The sequence below is a fragment of the Lepidochelys olivacea genome (assembly GCF_965140295.1).
Source record: "Lepidochelys olivacea isolate rLepOli2 genome assembly, chromosome: 1".
NCBI classification, from domain to species: Eukaryota; Metazoa; Chordata; order Testudines; family Cheloniidae; genus Lepidochelys; species Lepidochelys olivacea.
In genome coordinates, this window is record NC_140411.1 from 10369213 (window position 1) to 10390439 (window position 21227).

The 21227-nt window shown below is 55.6% G+C and overlaps 1 protein-coding gene across 3 annotated transcripts in view; it reads left to right on the plus strand.

The window, feature by feature from the left end:
• The window catches only part of ARAP1 (ArfGAP with RhoGAP domain, ankyrin repeat and PH domain 1), a 228506-nt gene that overhangs the window by 159040 nt on the left and 48239 nt on the right, over positions 1 to 21227 (plus strand). For all 3 annotated transcript variants that reach the window (XM_084630993.1, XM_084630992.1, XM_084630994.1), the window contains 7 exons: positions 3554 to 3623; positions 6080 to 6200; positions 6936 to 7141; positions 12807 to 12913; positions 13030 to 13229; positions 14159 to 14244; positions 17730 to 17912. In XM_084630993.1, the coding sequence (XP_084487119.1) occupies positions 3554 to 3623; positions 6080 to 6200; positions 6936 to 7141; positions 12807 to 12913; positions 13030 to 13229; positions 14159 to 14244; positions 17730 to 17912 (973 nt within the window). The remainder of the gene's footprint in view (positions 1 to 3553; positions 3624 to 6079; positions 6201 to 6935; positions 7142 to 12806; positions 12914 to 13029; positions 13230 to 14158; positions 14245 to 17729; positions 17913 to 21227) is intronic.

Genomic DNA, 21227 nt, shown 5'->3' on the forward strand with positions numbered 1-21227 from the left:
CTGTTCTCAGGGACCATTCAAGGTGAAGTGGCTTGTTAACATAGGACTGCAGTCACAGGACATTGGCAGACTTTCTGTTGTGTTTGCTTGGCTGAGGGCTTATCTGCACTTGAAATGCCACGGCAGGGCAGCTGCATAGCCAGAGCTGGGCTGCCAACAGGCGTAGGTAGTCCATCTCCCCAAGAGGCAGTAACTAGGTGACAGAAGAATTTCCTCATTAACCTAGGGCTGTTTATACAGGGACTGAGGTCAGTTTAACACCACTGCTCAGGTGTGTAGATTTTTCACAGCCTTGAGCAATGTAGATATAATGTTTTAGAGTAGACGAGGCCCTAGTAACTAGGCTGGGGTGTGTGTCTTGGGACTCTGGATTTTTCCTGAGGAGGAGGAAGTTTTGTGCGTGTGTGTGTGTGTGTGTGTGTGTGTGGTGGGGGGAGAGAGAGAGAGAGTGCGTTTCCATATTAATGATTAATCTAGCCATAGCTATTGTGAGATCAGATCCCATGAGGTAAATATTTTACTGGCTTGACAGAGCAGTGGGAACCCAGCAGCTGCCATGTTGATTCAGCGCATGGTCTGTCTAGCCAGTGTCCTGCTTCTGATGGCACCAGCTGTTTCATAGGAAGGTACACGAAAGCCCGTAACCGACAATGCCCAGAGGGGACGGTTAGTCCTGGCTCCCTGATTCTCATGGAGCATGTGCACTGACCCCAGCCCTGGAGCCGGTGAGAGAAGCCCTGGGGTTGCTCTAACTTGTGCCAGCTCTCCAAGGGACTGACTACAGCTGAGAATAGATTGCCAAGTCTTTTGTCCCATTCCCAACCCCAGTATGCTGCCCCACCCTGGGGCAAGACTGAGTGTATTGTAGGGCCCGGCTAGGGCTACACTGGCTCTGTGTCCATTGAGAATGTCCCTGTGTTGGGGAGAGTCTCAGCTGGCCAGATGTGGCCGCTGTCCTGCCCCTTTGCACCACCTGAGTGACCCAAAGGGGCAACGGAGTGTAGGGAATCTCACCCAGGCAGTGTGATTTCAGCCTGGACCCTGAACCGAGTGGGGAACTGTTGGAGCAGTCGGAGGACGGGGAGGGTGCGGGTGCTGTATGTTTCAGGGCTCGGGCCATGGCAGCTTACACATGCTGAAGTCTGGAGAGACTGGGGGACAGTGGTGGTTCAAGGATGATGTCATGGGAGGAATTTCAATGGAGTCCGTGCAGGGCTGTATACAGGCTCTGCTGTGTGTGGGACGCAGGGAGAGATCCCTGTATGTTTGGCTTTCAAGGGAAGGTTGATTTATTAGCCACCCCCGCTCCCCCAATAAATCTTCTTGTTCAAAGGTCTCCTGCTTGGGGTGGAACTGTTGTGGCAGCCTGTTATCTCCTGTTACTCTGTCTTCTCTGAGCCCACAGAGCTTAGGCCCCTGCCTTATGGCAAGTCTCTTTTACGGGTGGCTTATGCACCCTACACATATCAATCTTCCTGTAAATTATTCCTGAGAAACCAGTTGTGATTGCACAGAGAGCTGGTCCGTGAAACTGAGCAGAAAGAGACAGCGAAACTGACCCGCCGGGAATCCCTGCCCATATGGCCTGTGATACAGAGAGTGAGTGGACAGCCTCGCAGGCGCAAAGCGCAGCCCAGCATTTAAAAGCCTGCACAGCTGATCGTATATGGTGGGGTTAGCGGCTTTTATGATGTACGTGTGTGGGATTATGGGGCCTGGCGTCGCCAACTGGGAGCTACGGCACCACGTTGAGGGTGAACTTGCTGGCTGCTCCGTGCCAAGGCAGGTTCAGGAACGGGAGAGGGGAGTTCTCATTGTCCATGTGACACGGAGGCTGCACAGATAACTCTTGGCAGGGCTGGGCCAGTGGAGAGGGCTGGGCCAGTGCGGAGCACTGGCTGCGCAAAGGCAGTAAGAGGGAAACCGGGGAATGGGGAGAGCAGGGATACTCAGAGCTCAGTGGTTCAGGAGCCAAATTAGCGATCAGCGTTACCCAAAACAGTCCTGTGAATTCATTTACTCTCGTACTATATAGTTGGATTTAAACAGTAAGACGGGAAATATTTCGTGTCTATATCTCTATGTGTTATTCTCACAGCAAGATGACTGGCCAAGTATTATCTTATCAACTACCCTGGGCTAATGACACAGGAAACGCATCCTGATTGGTTAATAACGTGGATTGGTTAATAACTCAATCAGGCCATGTTCTAATATCAGGTGCTGCAAAGAACTGCAGGAGCCAGGGCCCCGGAACCTTTGTAGAAGTGGGCGGGTGGGTGGGTGGAGGGGGGGCGGCAAGGCCGAAGTGGCAGAGAAATTAAAATAATTTGTCAACATCCCGCAGAGTACAGCTGTCCCCACATTCTAGTGTTGAAGATATAATCACGGTACGGACGAACGAAAAAAATAAGAGCATTTTAGTTCTAAACATTGCTGCGGGGTGGAGGGGATTTCCAGCCCGGAATTTCCTCAGCAGCACCCTTTTCACCCCCCTGCTCGGCCCGGGTCCCGGCCCCAGCGGGTGCGAGGCTGCTCCATCCCGTAGGCTTGTGCCCAAGGCAGCCGCCACGTGCAGGGCTGCTCCTCCTGCAGGGGGTACCCTCTCCCGCTGAGCCGCCTCTGGCCAGCTGCTGAAGTCCCTGCCCTCAGGTTCCCTGGGGCCCTGGTGCACAATGCTTCCTTAGCGCTTAAGCCCTTCCTGCCTGCTCTGCAGCCGGGGGGGCGACAGGAGGCGGCTGGGTTATGTCAGTGGCCAGCAGCGGCCTTGAGGCTTTAGCTGCCTGGAGGTGCTGTGCAGGCAGGAAGGGATTGGAGCTGCTTCCAACCATGGCAGGAGAAGAGATGAGCTCTGATGGGCCAGGTCATCCCTTCCCCCCTCCACCCACACGGTGCCGAAAGGCTGCTGCTGGCCAGAACGTGATCCCATGTGCCCCGCCCACGTGTGGCCTCTATGATCATGTCTTTCCCACAGCACATATGGGAAAAAAGGGGGGGGGGCATGGGTCCCCAGTGCATGGAAGACACATTGAAGAGCTGCTTGCAGCTCCCGAGCCTCAGTCTGAGTATCACTGCCCTAAAGAGACAATCCAGGGTGCGTGTCTGCTCCCCCCATGAACCTTCTCATATGGGGGACGCCTCCCCACCCCGGAACTGATCCACATGACTGCTGCTCTGTCCTCCTGCATACCCCTTCTCCAGTATGCCCCGATGCTTGCGAGATGCCGGCCTGCATTTAAACAGCTAGGCGGAGGGGCAGGTGGGCAGGGTCCTATACTATCAAGCAGGAAAAGCATGTCTATATGTCTATAAAATGTGTATCCATTGCCCTGTGTCCATCTGGCCTGCCCTTCCTATGCCGTCCATCTGGTTACGTTGCAAGTCCTTTGGGGCAGATTAGCTCAGAAGCAAAAATACCCCAGTGCGAGTTTATAAAGCGTGCATCCTCTTACCTCCTTGAGCTTGGCTCACTAAGGGAGCAGTCAGGAGCCCCTGCATTCCCGCTGGCACTGCTGGCTCGCCAGGCTAACTAGCCTTTTCCATCCCCTTACAGCTCATATATCTACCAGAAGCGCTGGGTGAAGCTAGACGCCGACTACCTCCGATATTTTGACGGTGAAAAGGTGAGTGCAATGCCCCGCTCTGTCACAGACTTTCTGTGTGACCTTGAGCTAGTCACTTAGCCTTTCTGGGCAGTTCCTCATTTGTACAACGGGAATACCAGCCCCTCCCTGCTGTGTGGAGGAGAGATGCATTAAAGGTCGTGCGGTGCTCAGATACTGCAGTCGTGGGGCTGTGTAAGTACCTAATCTCGATCGCTTGTCTTTGAAATCTGCCATCCAGGGTGGGACTGACGTGTGGTGTGGAACCAGGGGCGGCAGGTTTGTATAATTTTTGGTGGTGACCAGAACCCGCCTCAGCCCAAACTCTGCCCCCCACCTGCCCAAGGCTCTGGGAGGGAGTTTGCATGGGGAAGGAGGTCTGGGGTGCAGGCCCTAGGCTGGGGCAGGGGATTGGGGTGCAGGGTGCAGGCTCTGGGAGGGAGTTTGGGGATGGGAGGGGGTGTGGAGGGAGGAGGTGCAGGGAGGAGGTGCAGGGTGAGGAGTATGGGGTGAGGGCTGTGGGGTGCGGCTGCAGATAAGGGCTTTGGGGTCTGGGAGGGGCTCAGGGTGAGAGTAGGAATGTGGGGGGTGAGGGCTCTGTCTGGGGCTGGGGGGTTTGGGGTGTTAGGCTCAGGGCTGGGGCAGAGGCTTGGAGTGCAGGGGGATGAGGGCTCTGACTGGGACTAGGGATAAGGTGTTTGGGGTGCTGGAAGGGCTCAGGGCTCTGGCAGAGGGTTAGGTGTGGGGGGATGAGGGATCTGGCTGGGGCTGGAGATGAAAGGTTTGTGGTGTTGGAGGGGGCTCAGGGCTGGGGCAGAGGGTTGGAGTGCAGGGGGATGAGGGCTCTGGCTGGGACTGGGGATAAGGTGTTTGGGGTGTTGGAGGGGCTCTGGGCTAGGGTAGAGGGTTGAGAATGCAGTTTTGGGGTGAAAGCTCTGGTGGGGGGTGTGAGCTCTGGGGTGGGGCAGGGCTGGGGATGAGTTTGGGGTGCAGGCAGGCTGCTCCGGGACAGGAGCCAGAGAGGAGGACTCTCCCCAGCCCTTTCCCTGCTGGGAGCAATGAGATCTGGGGGAGGAGCCCCCCTTTCCCGCCCCCCCAGCAGCACACTCACCCCCACCGCTGTCACTGCACTTGCTCCTAGAACCCCTCTCAGGTCCAGGAATCGGCCTTGCCTCCCCCGGGGTGGGTGCCGGGTGGAGCTCCGTGCGCCTCCTGCCGCCCCTCGCTGTAGCCTCACTGGGGGCGAGGGATGGGGCTGCCTCCTTGCCTAGCATGGGGCAGGAGCGGTGACTGCGGGCGGGGAGGCCCCCTGTGCTGGTGGAGGGTCCCGCCGGAAAAGGGAAGGGTCTGAGGTGGAAGGGCCGGCTCAGAGTCAGTCTGCCCTGGCAGGGGAGATGGGGGCACTAGGACCCCGCGGCAGCAGTTGCTGCAGGGAAGAGGCAGCCAGGGATGGGGCCGGGGAGGTGCGTGGGGGCAGCAAGTGGGGGCCGGGGGACACTCGTAGGAGGCGCAGGGGGGGCGGCAGGTGGGCCGGGGGAACACACCCAGCCCCAAATACGGGTGGAGCTGGGCCCCTGGGCTCTGAATATTGCTAGTACCAAGGCACGACGTGGAGATATAGCTCGCCGCCCTGTTGGGAACTTCCCCCAGGGATGGGGACGTGCTCTTCTGGTTCAGGTTCCCCTCTGCTTTCTAGAAACCGGTGCAGAGTGATGATAACTTGCATCCCCCAGCTGGGCCGTGAACTAGGGCTCCTAAGCTAAGCAGCGTCTGGCCTGGTCAGAAGGTGGAAGAACCAGGGTGGTGTAAAGAGTAGCACCGGCACGGCAGGCCATGGCGTTCTTGTCTCTGAGTCAGCCCAGGATTGGCGCAGCCTGTCAGACAAGGCGTTCTCATCTGCTTGTAGTCCTGGAAGATTCCACTTACGGCCAGAGTTGGTGTGGAATGCAGCCACCTCTGGGGTGGAAGGCAGTCGGAGTTTAACAGCACACAGGAATGCTGGGCACTGCTTTAGTGCAGGGAGTGGGGTAAGAATACCGTGTCCAGGAGGGACTGAGTTTAACTATATCCGATGACACCAGTCAGGGTCAGAAGGCTACACCTAGAGAGAGAGAGAGAGCTGGCTTCTCACCACTCCGTAAAGTTTGAATCGATTGAGGTCCCCAGGTGGTGATGGTAGCTGAGGGTCCGGAGTGCTGGAGACAGGCAGAGCCCCCAGCACGACCAGTCAGGAGAAGATGAAGTCCCAATGGAAATGCTACAGATTTTGGATCCAGGCATGGGGCTGACCCCTCCGCTCGAGTAACGGTGTTGTGGGGTGTCTCCTGGCTATGGGTAGGGCTGATGTTGGCATGTCCTGACAGTGATGGGGCTCTCAGTCTCAGGTTGTGCTAGCACATAGGTGTTTCCTTGGGTCTGTTACCCTCCCGCTGCGTCTCTGGGGGTGTGGTTGTGACCCGTGTGATTCTCTGCTGCAGGACACGTACTCCAAGCGCTTCATTCCGGTGACCTCAATAGCCCGCGTGGCCAGCATCGGGGACCAGAAATTCGAGGTGATCACTAACAACAGGACCTTCGCCTTCCGGGCTGAGAGTGATGGTGAGTGTGGGGAGCCCCGCAGTGTTGCTCCTGGCGTGGGTTTCTCCAGGGGTGGCACATGTAGGGTGGGGAGAAGGAAGCAGAGAATAGGGAAGCAGCTGCTCCTGTTTCTCCCGCCTGGCAGGAGAGAGTTCCCAGGAGTCAGCTGTCATTTCCCTTTACTCACTCCGGTCCCATTGCTCCTGGTTATTGCCCACTGACCCCTCCGCTCTCCCCCTCAGTAATCCCTCTCCCTCCTGATGATCAGACTCCGAGGATGACACCAGGCCCTCCCCACCCCTTCGCCCTTTTTAGCTGAGCTTTGGCTCCGTCTTCTTCCAGCAAGTCACTCGTGGTCCAGACCAACATCCAAAGCAGCTAAGAGCTTCGGGGGCAGTGACCGAATTTCCTGCTCTTTCCTTCCCCCTGGCTCCTCAGAAGAGCCGGGGGGCAACTGCCTGCTGAGCACTGGAGCCCATTAATAAGGCTTCTGTCCCTGAGCAGCAGGGGGCGCTGGAGGTGCACTCCCTGCCCGGTGGATCGAGGACGCTGCCTCTCTACGCGGCCAGCCCTTGCTGCTCTGCAGAGCAAAGGGCCAAGCTGGAAATCCATGATCTTGCCCCCCGGTGCTCCTGCATGTGTCCACAGTGAGTGGGAGGGGGCCTGCCATAACCTACGCACCAGCTTTGGAGCCCATCCTCGGGCCTGATGGCAGGCCTGGCTCCCAGCTGACCCCGAGCCTTGTCTGCCCTGCAGCGGATCGTAACGAGTGGATGAGGACCCTCCAGCAGATGGTGGACGAGCGGAAGTTCAAGGGCTTGAACAGGATATCCCTGTTCCAGCTGGCCACCGGCACCTTGGACTCGGTGGACAAGTGCGGGCTGCTGGAGCTGCGGGGCTTTAAGAACAAGCTGTACGTGGTGGTGGCTGGAGATAAGGTTTTCCTGTACAAGAACGCCGAGGTCTGTATCCGTGGAGGCTGTCTCCTTCCAGGGGTGGGGAAAGGGCCCTATTGAAATACAACAGCTCAGACCCCTGCCAAGGTACGGGGGGCTGGGGTCACAGCCCAGCTTGAAAAGCTTCTCACGCCCTTCTTTCTCCTCCCTCTCCCTCTTTCCCCCTCTTCCTTCATGCCATCCCCACTTCGCTCCTTGCCTGCTCCCACCCTCCTCCCCTGCGTCCGCTCCCTCTGGGTCCTTCCCCTTGGTCTTTCCCTGGGGCCGCCAAGAGAGTTTGTGAGCAAGGTTATTATGAGCCATAGGAGCGGTAGCAGCTAGCGCCTGACCCTGTGTCCCCATTGTGCCGGGAGCTGCACATTCACAGGCTCGAACGCTACACGCTCGAACTGGACAAGGCAGGCGAAGCGTGGGGGTCGGACGGCTCATTTTACACATGAGCAGTGGAGGCACCGGGTGGATGAAGGGATGTGCCCGAGGTCCCGCAGGGAGTCAGGGCAGAGCAGGAAATGAACCCGGCTCTCCGGTCCAGCCCTTTGACCCCCGTAGTCCCAGCCGTCCTCCAAGGAGGTGTTGGGAAGTGGGGATCAGATCAGGACTTTAGTCCCACAGGGCAGAGAGGTGTTACCAGCTTTGCTGGTTACTTTGGGGTACGCTCATTTATTAGGGTTACTCTTCTGGTGGGGGGGTGTTCTGTAATTGTATCAGGTTACTGCTTATGTCACTCGTGTCCTCATACGGAGCTCTACTTCTCCCTGCTGCAAGTCCCTCCCAGTGGAGCTCTCCTGCAGGACCTAGGTTCCCCAGGGCTGGGTTCTTCCAGCCCCAGAATATATCTATCTCTATATCTCTCTCACACTCACACTCACACACACCCACCCAAGTCTGAGAGGACCGGGTTCATCAGCTCTCCCAAGCTGACCCCTTATATGTCCCTGGACTCAGCCTGCTGGGTCGAGGAGCACTTCCAAGCTGCCACCCCCATATGCCCCAGGTTCAGCACGTCCCTATCCCCACTTCCGTGTTACAATTGTTCTGGTAGTGACCCACTGGATGAGCAAACCCCATAGGATTTTTGGGCGCTGCAGGGATCTTTTAGCTTAGGCTACGAGGAGCGTTGCTGCAGAGTGAATGAGGAAACCAAAAAACACCCACAGCGGGGCGGGGGAGGGAGAGAGAGAGAGAAGCAACCAGCTTAACCATGAAAGTTGTTTATTGCTGGTAATAACCATAGGGGAGCAAACAAAAAAGCCGTTATAATATTAAATCTAACTTATATTTGATTATAAAAGTCAGGTTTAGAAAACTATATCTGATGACACCAGTCAGGGTCAGAAGGCTACACCTAGAGAGAGAGAGAGAGCTGGGTTCTCACCACTCCGTAAAGTTTGAATCGATTGAAGTCCCCAGGTGGTGATGGTAGCTGAGGGTCCGGAGTGCTGGAGACAGGCAGAGCCCCCAGCACGATCAGTCAGGAGAAGATGAAGTCCCAATGGAAATGCTACAGATTTTGGATCCAGGCATCAGAACACTTACTTGAGCATGGGTAGGGGGTTTTGTAGGGAAACAACAGTGGTTCAAGGGAGAACACTAGATTTGTTTATGGGTAAACAAGGGAATATACCAAAGTTGTTTTGTTCAGGCTAGACATGGGAGCTGATCATTCCTGGCTATGGGCAGTGTTCCTTGGAGGGAGCTCACAATGCAATTAAGGAGCTTCACTATTTTGAATACCGATAAAGGATTTATTCCTAGAATTGGTCTGATAAGTACTGAGCTGGGTGTGTGCAGGCGTGGGTTCATTAACATCTGGAGCAGAGATCCCCCATCATGCAGTGCTTCCCGGCTTTTCTGGTCCCAGAATTCTGTGCGGTTCTTGCCTTGGAATCTCTGTTCTCCATTCTGTAGGTTAATGGAGATGCCTCCCTGTCCCATCTTCGATGCAAATGAGGCTAGGAGAGTTTCCTTAATCCTGTCCTCCTTATCCCAGGGGTTTAGGTGGGTCTCCCACGGCCTTTTCATTGCTTTTTGTAAGTCTGTCTTCTGATGCGGATTTGGTTCAAGCAGAGGCTGGGGGGCAGGAAGGTCTTTCATGAGTCAGGCTGGGTACTGCACCCTGGTTCCCCAAGAACACAGAGCTGCCAGGTAACAGAGGGGCGCAGGACCCAGGTGTGAATTGCGCTGGAGGTGGGAGTGCGAAGTGGCCATTTGTGGTGCCCCCTGGTGTGCTCTAGCCCTGCTTCCCTCCGCTCTGTCTCACCAGGAGAGGAGACTTGTCTCCAACATGTCTTGAAGGAACTCTGCAGGCTGTGGTCTCTTTAAGCCCTGGCACTGTCTCTTCTCTTACAAAGACCTCGCATGCCGCTCCTGAAAAGGGGACACAGCTTCATGGCACAGACCTTGCCTTCTGGGTCTGTCCAGTGCACCGAGTTCCCAGGTTTTAACGTCTGTCTTAGAGTCATAGGACTGGAAGGGACCTCAAGAGGTCGTCTAGGCCAGTCCCCTCCACTGAGGCAGGGCTAAGTATTATCTAGACCATCCCTGACAGGTGTTTGTCCAACCTGCTCTTAAAAATCTCCAGTGATGGAGATTCCACAACCTCCCTAGGCAATTTATTCCAGTGCTTAACCACCCTGACAGTTAGGAAGTTTTTCCTAACGTCCAACCTAAACCTCCCTTGCTGCAATTTAAGCCCATTGCTTCTTGTCCTATCCTCAGAGGTTAAGGAGAAAACTTTTTCTCTCTCCTCCTTGTAACAACCTTTTATGTATCTGAAAACTGTTATCATGTCCCCTCTCAGTCTTCTCTTCTCCACAGTAAACAAACCCAGTTTTTTCAATCATCCCTCATAGGTCATGTTTTCTAGACCTTTCATCATTTTTATTGCTCTCCTCTGAACTTTCTCCAGTTTGTCCACATCTTTCCTGAATGTGGTGCCCAGAACTGGACACAATTCTCCAGTTGAGGCCTAATCAGAGGAAGAATTGCTTCTCGTGTCTTTGCTGCTAATACATCCCAGCATGATGTTTGCTTTCTTGCAACTGTTCACTCATATTCATCTTGCATGCTTGAGGTTGGCCTTCAAGGTGTCTTTATATCTGAGGATGGGTCAATCCTTAGGGCAGGTTCCCATGCTCAGCTGGCCGTAGAGCACCGCTTTCGGTATATGGGAAACCTCCATGCAGCCCATAGGTCCGACTCAGCAAAGTTGAGACCTGATGTGCATACTCTGGAAGCCAGAGATTGGACATCTCTCAAGGACTTTAGTTCTATGGCAGATACCATTAAAAATCCTTTGTATCCTTTAATTCAAGATACAGAAGAGAAGAACAAACAGTTAAAGCATTTGAAATGCAAAATATGAACGAGCTTGTCTTTTAACCACAGCATTGTTCCCTGGCCCTTGAGCTGCAAAAAGTTTCTATAAGGAAAACCTCCTTTTGAGATGGTCCTTGTGGGGGAAAAGAGACAAAGTCAGCTGAGATGGGCTGGAACTGCTGGTGCTAAAGTCCAGTCCTGTTTCCTAAGGCTACATAAGAGAAACGTGCACACAAAAGGGGAGAGGAAAAGAGCAGCAAAGAGAGAAAATGCAGCTTCTGTCTCAGGGGGTGACTCATTTGCAACCTCAGTGCTGGAAGGACACAGGCCCAGCACATGGTCTTGGTCTTATCACCCACCTGGCAAACTTGTACCAGTGTTGGGCTGTGTTCAGCATTGCTTTTATCTGCCTCATTCTGGTCACAGGCTTGCAGCTGTGTTGCAAAATACAGTCTTGGCTGGCTAAGCCCAGCTCTGATCAGACAGCATTAAAAAGGAGAGGGATAGGAAAGAGAAGAAATAAGGGGTGGAAGGAAAAGGACGCACAGGGGGCAGGGACGGAGAGTGTTTTACAAAGTCTCACATCCCAGGAAGTGTTTGCTATTCAGCCAGAGCCAGCGGACATAGTGATGTCAGCTGGTCCCTCTCTTGGTCCAGTGTGGTCAGGACATCTCTTGGGATCAGAACAACAAAGGTGGCCCAATGGTGTTGTGATGGATCCTGGGGTCCCAGGAGACAGCGGGAGTGGCAGCCATGATGGTAAAACTAACTCCAGTGGCCTTTGGCAGACAGCTGCTAATTTGCCCCCAGACCCCTTTTCCTTTTCAGAACCCCAGAAGGGAGTGATGGGCAGAACGGCGCATCACCGGATTATACCGTCCGCCGATTCGGCCTTGTTTCCCACACACCAAGTTTGATCCATTGATTTCCGGTCCCATGCCGCTCTTGTTTGATCCATTGATTTCCGGTCCCACGCTGCTCTTGTTTGATCCATCGATTTCCGGTCCCACGCCGCTCTTGTTTGATCCATCGATTTCCGGTCCCACGCCGCTCTTGTTTGATCCATCGATTTCCGGTCCCACGCCGCTCTTGTTTGATCCATTGATTTCCGGTCCCACGCCGCTCTTGTTTGATCCATCGATTTCCGGTCCCACGCTGCTCTTGTTTGATCCATCGATTTCCGGTCCCACGCCGCTCTTGTTTGATCCATTGATTTCCGGTCCCACGCCGCTCTTGTTTGATCCATTGATTTCCGGTCCCACGCCCTTCTTGTTTGATCCATCGATTTCCGGTCCCACGCCCTTCTTGTTTGATCCATCGATTTCCGGTCCCACGCCCTTCTTGTTTGATCCATTGATTTCCGGTCCCACGCCGTTCTTGTTTGATCCATTGATTTCCGGTCCCACGCCGTTCCTGTTTGATCCATTGATTTCCGGTCCCACGCCGCTCTTGTTTGATCCATTGATTTCCGGTCCCACGCCCTTCTTGTTTGATCCATCGATTTCCGGTCCCACGCCCTTCTTGTTTGATCCATTGATTTCTGGTCCCACGCCCTTCTTGTTTGATCCATCGATTTCCGGTCCCACGCCGTTCTTGTTTGATCCATCGATTTCCGGTCCCACGCCGCTCTTGTTTGATCCATTGATTTCCGGTCCCACGCCGCTCTTGTTTGATCCATTGATTTCCGGTCCCACGCTGCTCTTGTTTGATCCATTGATTTCCGGTCCCACGCCGTTCCTGTTTGATCCATTGATTTCCGGTCCCACGCCGTTCCTGTTTGATCCATTGATTTCCGGTCCCACGCCGTTCTTGTTTGATCCATTGATTTCCGGTCCCACGCCGTTCTTGTTTGATCCATTGATTTCCGGTCCCACGCCGTTCTTGTTTGATCCATTGATTTCCGGTCCCACGCTGCTCTTGTTTGATCCATCGATTTCCGGTCCCACGCTGCTCTTGTTTGCCAGGTGTGATCTTAACCCAGTGCTTGAGTTCTATCCAGAGGCCTTTCTTGTGTGGACTCATTGGGTCTGTCTCCCTTTCGCACCTGCTCTCATCGCCGTTTGTTGGTAGAGGTTACTGTGACCCTTCAGAAACTTTCATGCGCTTTGCCACAGTTGAGCTCCCGGTTAGGCTATCCGTGCGGGCCCAGTTACCACGACATGCCTCCGGGGCCCAAGGGCCCCAAAGCGACCCTGGGACTGCCAGCACTGGGTGCAATAGGGCTGGACTTGGAGCACTGCCCCCATCTCGCCTGCCTGCTTCACTCCCACACGCCGGAGGTGCCTCTGGTATGACCCTGTGAGTCCCGTACTGTTGGTCTTTAACCCCTTCCTGGCTGTTCTTGCCCCATCAGGATTATCGACAGGGGACCGGAATCACCTACATTGAGATGAATGTGGGGAACGTGAAGGACGTGGACAGAAGAGGATTTGATCTGACGACGCCTTACAGGATTTTCAGGTGAGGAGGGGGGTCTAGGTGCTGTGCCTCACGGGTGTTGGTCCCTCCCCTGCCGTACAGCGCGTGTCTCCCCCCAGCCACCCCGTTCCCCCACACGGCTCTCTGGTGTCTTTCAGCTTCTCGGCAGACTCGGACCAGGAGAAGGACGAGTGGGTGGAGGCCATGCAGCAGTCCATCGCCGAGGCCCTCTCCAACTCGGAGGTAGCGGAGAAGATCTGGTCGGTGGAGGCAAACCGGTTCTGCGCCGACTGCGGGTCGCCCCAACCCGACTGGGCCTCCGTCAACCTTTGTGTCGTCATCTGCAAGAGATGCGCAGGTACGGGCTGAGCCCGGGTGGCACGAGCCGTGGGGCCTGGTGATGGAGAGAGGCCCAGCTCCACGCTGGGTCAGCGAGCTTAGAGCACGGTGCACCCCTGGCTTCAGCAATGGGACTGGGCTCTGCCTCTCCCAGGAGTTTCTTCCTCCATCACCCCGGACTGGGCTGCCCCTTCTCGCCCTCCTTAGGAATTGCCCGGCTAGGTCAGACTAGTGCCTGTCTCTGCCATTTCGGAGGCAGGCTCAGGAACTCCCACTAGTGGACGCTTGTGGAATTGCCTGTTCCTGGGGGAATTTCTTCCTAACTCAGCTGTGCCGGCAGCTCTCCCGGTGGAGAGACAGCTCTGCTGGCAGTCGAGTGCTCGTGTTGGCTTCGCGAGTGGCCCTCGGGGAGCTGGCGGAGCCATGCCAGCAAAACTCCTTTTGCCTGCATGCGCTGCCTCTCCACTAGGGGGCTCTGCTGACAAAGCTTTACCAGCAAGGGCCCTGTAGTGTAGACAGTCCCTGAGCGGATGGTGTTCGTCCAGTTCCCAGTGGCCAAGGCGACGGACTGGAGATGACCCAGCAATGCAGATCTCTGCTAGCTGTGATTCTTTGGCGGCTGTCTGCATCAGAAAACTGCAACTGGTTAGAAAAGCTCAGGGAGACGGAAGTGCCCTCCTGTCTAGAGAGGCACCCTCTGGGGTGAAGTGGAGGCATGAAGGAGGGGGGATGCTTACCCAGAACTTAGCAGGATAACCTCGCCTGATACCGTTATCCCCTTCTGCAGATGGAGAAACTGAGGCAGAGCGGCTATGGCACTAACCCCGGGCACCAACTCCGGGCCACGGCCGGGCAGCTGGAGTTCCTGGCTCTCAGACTCATGCTCAGAGCACGAGGCCGTGCCGCTGTCCCTAATGAGACCTTCGCTTTTGTTTGTTTGACCCACAGGAGAACATCGGGGGCTGGGGCCGAGCATCACCAAAGTGCGGAGCCTGAAGATGGACAGAAAGGTGTGGACAGAGGAGCTAATCGAGGTATCGGTGCAGATTCCCATGGGCTAGCAGGTGGAAAGGGGGCTTTTTTGTAGCTGTCTGTGAAATCGTGCCCTTATTTGATACTCAGACACTTGCGGGGCCTGTGGCAAACCGTACAGAGCCAGAATGGCTGGGTGCCTGTTTCTGGGAAGTTCAAAACTGCCAGTCGAACCCATGCGGGCTGATTCTGAGTTCCCGTTCCCCATGGTATCTGTGCTCCCTGACGGACGCTGCTGTGACGTAGAACCCCCAGCTTTGCTTCCGTAGCATCCACCCTCTGGAGACATGCCCCACTACTCCCATGGATCTGGAAACAAACCCGCCCCGATGCCTCCCTTCAGGGGGCGAGTGAGCCTGTGTCTGGGACTGGAAGCCTGAATGTGCCTGGCTGCAGATAGCAGAGCTGGCGGATCAGTCACTGCCGAGTCAGTCACTTGGGAGTGGGGCAAAAGGACACGAGGCGTTAATAGCGCCCTAGCTCGGTTTTGTTTCGAAGGAGGAGAGGCCGAGCTGTAGGAGTCAGAAACAGCTGCACAGAGAACGGCGGGAAAGCTGCTGATCCAGGCATGGTGACTGCATCTGGAGTAACCGGAGCCCGGAGGGCGGGGGAGGCTGTGTTCTGTTACTGCAGAAATACCGAGGGTATGTTTTCAAGCAGCAAAGCTGGCTCAGGAGGTGATGAGTGGGCGAAACAGAACTTCCCCTCTTAGGGTCCGGTTCGGAACTGGCTGTGGCTGGCCAGTGACTCAGGCCACGTCTCCACTGGATCAGAGGCGTGATTGCAGCCTGCATGGACGTTCCCAAGCTAGCGTTGCCGGCACTCAAGGGACAAGCAGTGAAGCCCAGGGTGCGCTCAGTAAACATTTCCTGAGACGAATGGAGCCAGCGCTCCATTTTGAGCGCGCCGGCTCCCAAGACGCCCCCCGGCTGCCCCGGTGCAGGGGCCATTTCGCTTCCCCATCTGCGCCCCCTCTCCCCACCCGGTGACCCTGGCCCCCTGAGGGGGTGACAGCTGCGCGCGTCGCAGGGGGCTGCCCATTTGGGAAGCCGTGTTAGCCACCAGAGAGGGCCTGGCTCTACAAAGCCCTCCATAGATTGGGCCCTGGCTGTCTACAAGAGCGCCCTGTGGTCAGCCAGCACGCCCGGCCGACAGCCTCTGATGGAGGTGCTAGGGGCAGGTTGTGTGTCTCCTCCCGTCCTCCCAGTCGCTGCACCTGTGACCTGGCAGGGCGTTCTCCACTCGGGGATCCCACCTTGGCCTGACGCAGCTGCCGTCTCTTACATTTGGACCTAGCTTCTGCTCGGTGGGAGGTAGGTCACTGGCTGCACGGGCCTCAGCACGACTCTGCCTCCATCACACACCACAAGGACCGTCCCCTCTTTGGCTGTTTGAGGCGAAACCAGATAGTCGTTGGCCTGCCTCTGATTCATTCCTACCAGGAATCTGGCGCTTCCAGCCCCAGGCAGGCTGCTCCTCCTCGCCGTCCGGTCAGACTCAGGGCCCCGCGCCAAGGAGCAGCTAGACAGGGACTGAGCCTTCCCCGCCCTTCTCCAGGACAATGGGATCTGGAAGCAGAGTGCTTCACGCTGGGAGATTCATCTGCTACCAGGGTGGCCAAAGCTGCTGGCAGCTCGGCCCGTGTCCACCCAGAGCCTGGCTGTGTCCGGCCTCCAGACACCTCTCCCCTGCCCCAGAGTCGGCTTCTGCCTGCGCCTGCTTCCCACGGACGCATCCTGAAAGTGCTTCCAGCTGCTCTCCCTAGCAGTGGGCGGCAGGTTTCTGCTCTCCCCTCTCCTCTAAGGTTACGTTAACCCTCAATGGCCCCCACCATGTGACATGCAGAGAAACCAGCTGAGAGAGAAATGGGGATGTTCCCCCGTAGATCTCACCCCCCCCTCCCCCGTACTTCCCCAGCTCCCTCTCCCCTCGCCTGGTGAGGTGTTTAGCTGTGGTGATGGTGGTGTTTTCTGCGCACTGCCCCTTTGAATTACAAAGGGCTCTGTTCACTGCGGAGTCAGGCAGCCAGTTTGTGTCCAGGACAGTGCAGACAGTCAAACACACACACACACTGCGCTGTCTCCTGGAATCTGCACTGTTGTTCTTCCCTGTGTTCTCCACCAACAGTAAAAGCAGCTCCCTTGGCCTGCAATCAGGAGCAACCCTACAATAACAAACCAGTATGTGAAGCCCTGCGCTTGTGAACGACCCTACAATAACAAACCAGGGTGTGTAGCCTGGAGCTTGCAAGCAGCCCTACAATAACAAACCAGCATGGTGCAGCCCGGCTCTTGGAAGGAACCCCACAATAACAAACCAGTGTGTGCAGCCCTGTGCTTGCAAGCAACCCTACAATAACAAACCAGTGGGTACAGCCCAGTGCTTAAGAGCAACCTGACAATAACAAACCAGCATGTGTGGCCTGGAACTCATGAGCAACCCTCTAACAACAAACCATTGTGTGCAGCCCAGCTCTTGCGAGCGACCTTCTAATAACAAACCATTTTGTGCAGCCCAGCTCTTGCGAGCGACCCTACAATAACAAACCAGTGCGGGAGGAAGAACATCAGGAAGGAAATGTGTGCCTCTCAAAGTGCAGGGGCTGATCCAGGTGAAAATGAGAAGCAATCGCTTTAAAACGTCAGTGTCCTTTTTGTAACCTGCAGCTGGAGCCAACAAGCCTCCGTGTGGCTCTGCAGATGTTATTGTGCGGCAGGAAAGGGGGCGGGGGATTGGCTGCCCTGCCAGACCATAGTCTTAGAGGCTGGGGTCCATAGGAGAGGTGTGTGTGGGCCAGCCAGGGCCCTCGGGGCGTGTGCTGTGGGGAACAGTCCCAGTCTGGCTGAGGGGGCGGAGGAGATGAACCAGCAAGCCGATGGTTAGCTGGTCTCTGTGTCTGTCTGCGGACACCATGCAATGGGCGATTTCACATGTGAACAGCAAATGGGGTTCTCACATCAGTGCTGGTGCATTCAATTACTAGCTCTCTCTCCCACACCCCCCGCTGCCCATCACAGTGGTATCAGATCCCCGATTCATAGGTTGGTACAACATAGAGCCAGAAGGGACCACTGAGATCACATAGTCTGATCTCCTGTAGAACACTGGCCGTAGGACTTCCCGGGATTAATTGGCTTGTCTGTCTGTCTGTCTGTCTCTCTGTTCCGTTCGCACCGGGCCACTAGCCCCCCCTTCCCCACTCAGCCCACCCCTTGGGAAAAGCCTAAGTGAACACATAGGCTTTGCACGTGCCCTGCAGGTGAGCCCGTTTGGGCTGTTGGGCTGAGTGTTAATGAGAGGCAGATTGGTGGTGTTCTCCCCCTTTGACCACACCCAGAGCTGCACTAGGCACCAGCCCCACATGGTTTGTCTCGCGTCCAGTGGAGATCCGTGGGGGATGTGGGAAGGGCAATGGGGAGATGGTGGTACTCGCACAGAGGTGCCAGCCAGTGCCGCTCACTCTGCCGTCACTGTTTTGTATCCCCAGCTGTTCTGCAAGGTTGGTAACTGCGTGGCGAACCAGTTCTGGGCAGCCAACGTGCCCCCCAGCGAGGCCATCCACACGGCGAGCAGGAGCCAGGAGCGGAGACGCTTCCTCGTAGCCAAGTACAAGGAGGGCAAGTATCGCCGCTACCACCCACTCTTCGGGAACCAGGAAGAGCTCAACAAGGTGGGTGCCTAGCGGTCTCGAGATCATGTTCAGGGAAGGGCTGGTCTGCTGGCCTCTGTCCTGGCAAGGGGTCTCCATTGCCTGGAGACGGTAAGCAGGCGGGGCCTTCTCCGCCCAGGGCCTGCATGCTAAAGAGCCTCCTTCACCTCTGGATTCTCCTCTTCGCCTTCCGCAGAGGCAGGCTCGGGCCTGCCAGGCTCCTGTGAGCCTGTCAGCTGGGAGCTCCTACGCCTGGTTCTGCCTGGCTGACTCTGGGAGCTTTGCCCGGCTGCCAAAGCCCAAATGTTCACAAGTGGGCCACCCATGGTGACACTGATTTTCGGAGGGGCCAGGTACCCACAGCTCCAGTCGACAGCACTAGGAGCTGTGGGAGCTCAGGCAATGGCCCGAGTGGTGATCCTCGCGGCTGACCTCCTCTGTCCCTAAAATCTATGAATCTATGAAATCAGCTCCAAGGTCTTGCAGGCTGGTCGCCCAAAAGAGGATGCCTGGCTCCCTGCACACGTGGGGGTGGCTCAGGTCGGTCTCTGCAGTGTTCAGGTAGTTTGCCTGGTGCGTGGTTCAGTGTTGGTTTTCAAGAAATAGATGTTAAACTGAGGCCTGGCCTGCTCTTAGCCTAAAGATCCCAGGTCTCGACTGGGAGGCTAATCCAATTGTTCTGGCCAAATTCCAGTTAAGAAATAACATTCTGTCTCCCTGAAATTCCCTCTGCAGTGTCTCAGGTATGGTCCTAACGTGTCATGAGATGTTGCTGTGTGCTGTTCAGTGGCTGCTGTGTGCCACCCCAGAGGTGACTGCATTTCAGACCTGGATGAAGTGATTCCAGTGTACAGTTTGTAGCTTGCTTTGTGGCGAATGGGGTCTGTACAATTGTCAGTTCTTTTCCTCAGCACCTGCAGTGCCCGCTGAGCTCTTGGTTAAAGCGTGTTGGGGTAAACGAATGCTTAAGTTCTCATGTTGCAATGACCCCTTCCTTTTCCCTGTACCAGAGATGGCAGCTTGGGCCTTCCAGATCAGGCGGAGGCTCCCGCTCTGTACGGCACTCGTAGTCTCTCTCTCTCCCCCTGGCTTTCTGCAGGGGATTCGGTCCCTGGCTGCATCCCCCCTCTGAAGATGGGGGTCCGCTTAGTGCTGACATCTCAGGTCCTCCCTAGGCTGTGGCCGGTTGGGAGGGAGATGGCTGGAGCTTTGCTCTTTCTTGGCGCTGGAAAGAAAGGAGAAGGCACAAGCTAAAAATAATCCGGTCGGCAAATCCAGCAGGATACTGCAGGAGGAGATGGGCCGAGTAATCAGAGCATCGGGGTCCAGAGTCTTGGCTCCCCCACCCGCACCCCCAGACCACTGAAGCATAAAGTACTGCCTGTCCTCTGGTGTCATCCCTGGCCCATCGTCTGGGCAGGGATGGTGTCTCTAGCCTCTGCCTGCCAGGAGCTGGGGCTGGATGACAGGGGATGGATCACTTGGTGATTCCCTGTTCTGTTCATTCCCCATGGGGCACCTGGCATTGGCCTCTGTCAGAAGACAGGACACTGGGCTAGATGGACCTTGGTCTGACCCAGTGTGGCTGCTCTTATGTTCTTTTGTCACCCAGGCTTGTTCTCCCTGAGCATAATGCTGCATTTACTTTCTTTCCACGGGGCCAGTGTCTCCCCTCATAATGCTGGGGATAGACCATGCCTGAGGATCCCAGCTCCTCCAGGCCAGCCATCCACTCCTATGCTCCATCAGCCCCCTTCACCCCGGCCCCTGTTTGTTCATGCCCCACACGCAGTCCGCTGGCGAGGCTGATCTCACTGCTGCTGCAGGGATGCTCTAGTAGTGTTTGCCCCAGGTGCGTATTGACCTTGGCTGCAGCCTGTAGGGAGAGAGGCTGTTAACCAGATGTCAAGAACATCCAGGGACCTGGCAGTTTCATTCTTCTCTTAGCACGGGACAAAGGTCTGAACAGGACAGATTGAAACTTGCATTTGGCCTAGATCCCATCCTCACTGAGGGCTAGTGGCTTTGCTTGGCCTGAAAAGAACTGGTCTTGCCTGAACAACAACTCGAGGGCTGGGCCTCTCGCAGGCACCTTTGCCTTTGAAGATCTCTGCCATGATCACTGTGTGTGTGCGCAGCCAGGAACCGCACGGGGACCCTGGTCTATTCCAGGTGTCGGCAGCCCCTGAACACCAAATGGCTTTCGAGTCCACAACTCATTACAAGCTCCTCCTACAAAGCTGGCCGAGCTTGTAAGCATTGCAGGGCAGGGGGCAAGAGTGGTCGGCCCAAGTGTAATACCCCTCCCCACCATGGGTGAACAGCGGGTTTTGAACCAGGGCACTTCAGCACCGAAGCAGGCTTGAGCTAAAGAAGTAGCTCCTGTAGCAGTAGTAGGCTGTTATCCTCTAGTGGATCAGTCACTAGGGGGCAATATGATTCACACATTGTGCTGCCTAATTGTCTTGCTTAATTCCTGTTATTGGCCACTCACACCAAGTGAGTGAAGTCTACTGGGGCTCAAAATCACTGCTTTGGAAGGATCATTATCACCGTAGCCTGGACCTCTGCTGCTTGAGCAAGAGGAATAACTTCTTTGGCTGGTAGTGGTAGTAAGCAGTTATCCTCTAAAGAACCAGCCACCCGAGGGGGATGCATTGTTACCCTGAGGGCCCTCAAATGACCTTTCTAAACACTGCAGCATAGCAGACCAATCCCTATGATATTGTTCCAAAGGAATTCTTTCAGGGCAGGCTATTTCCCGGGGGCTCCATCAAGGAACTGAAATATTTTAAATGAGCAAATTTCAGAGCGCTATGCTGAGCATCCCTTTAAGAGACACTGTGAAGCCCTCACTGGTAACTGCTGGTGACAGACGTTGCGCCAAGCAGGAAAGCTGGTTTTTTTTCCACGCTCCAGGCAAAGTGGAGGGGACGGTGGGCGGAGCGTAATTAACTTTTGAACTCTTTCTTTTTCCCTTTTGCTTCACACCGGTGGTGAGGATTATGTGGGAGCAGCGACTGGGCTGGAGGACAACAGAAACCAGGCTGGCCGTATCAGATTGCAAGCCGCTTTCCCTCCTGGGCTTTGTATTTTTGTTTGCTTAGAAAGTCCAGTCCCCGCCCTAAGCCTCTCTCGGAGAGGAGCTCTGGAATTCCACATGTGTGCTTGCTTGTTTTCTCCCTATACAGAGGCCGTCCCACCCTCTCGCTGTATGACTTCACCCAGGGCTCCTTAAAGGAGGGATTAAAACCAAAGCTGCTCCAAACTTTCTCCCCCAGTTCAAGCCCCTTTCCCTTCCCCAGCTGGCCTGGCAGCCAGCTCTCAGCTGCAGCA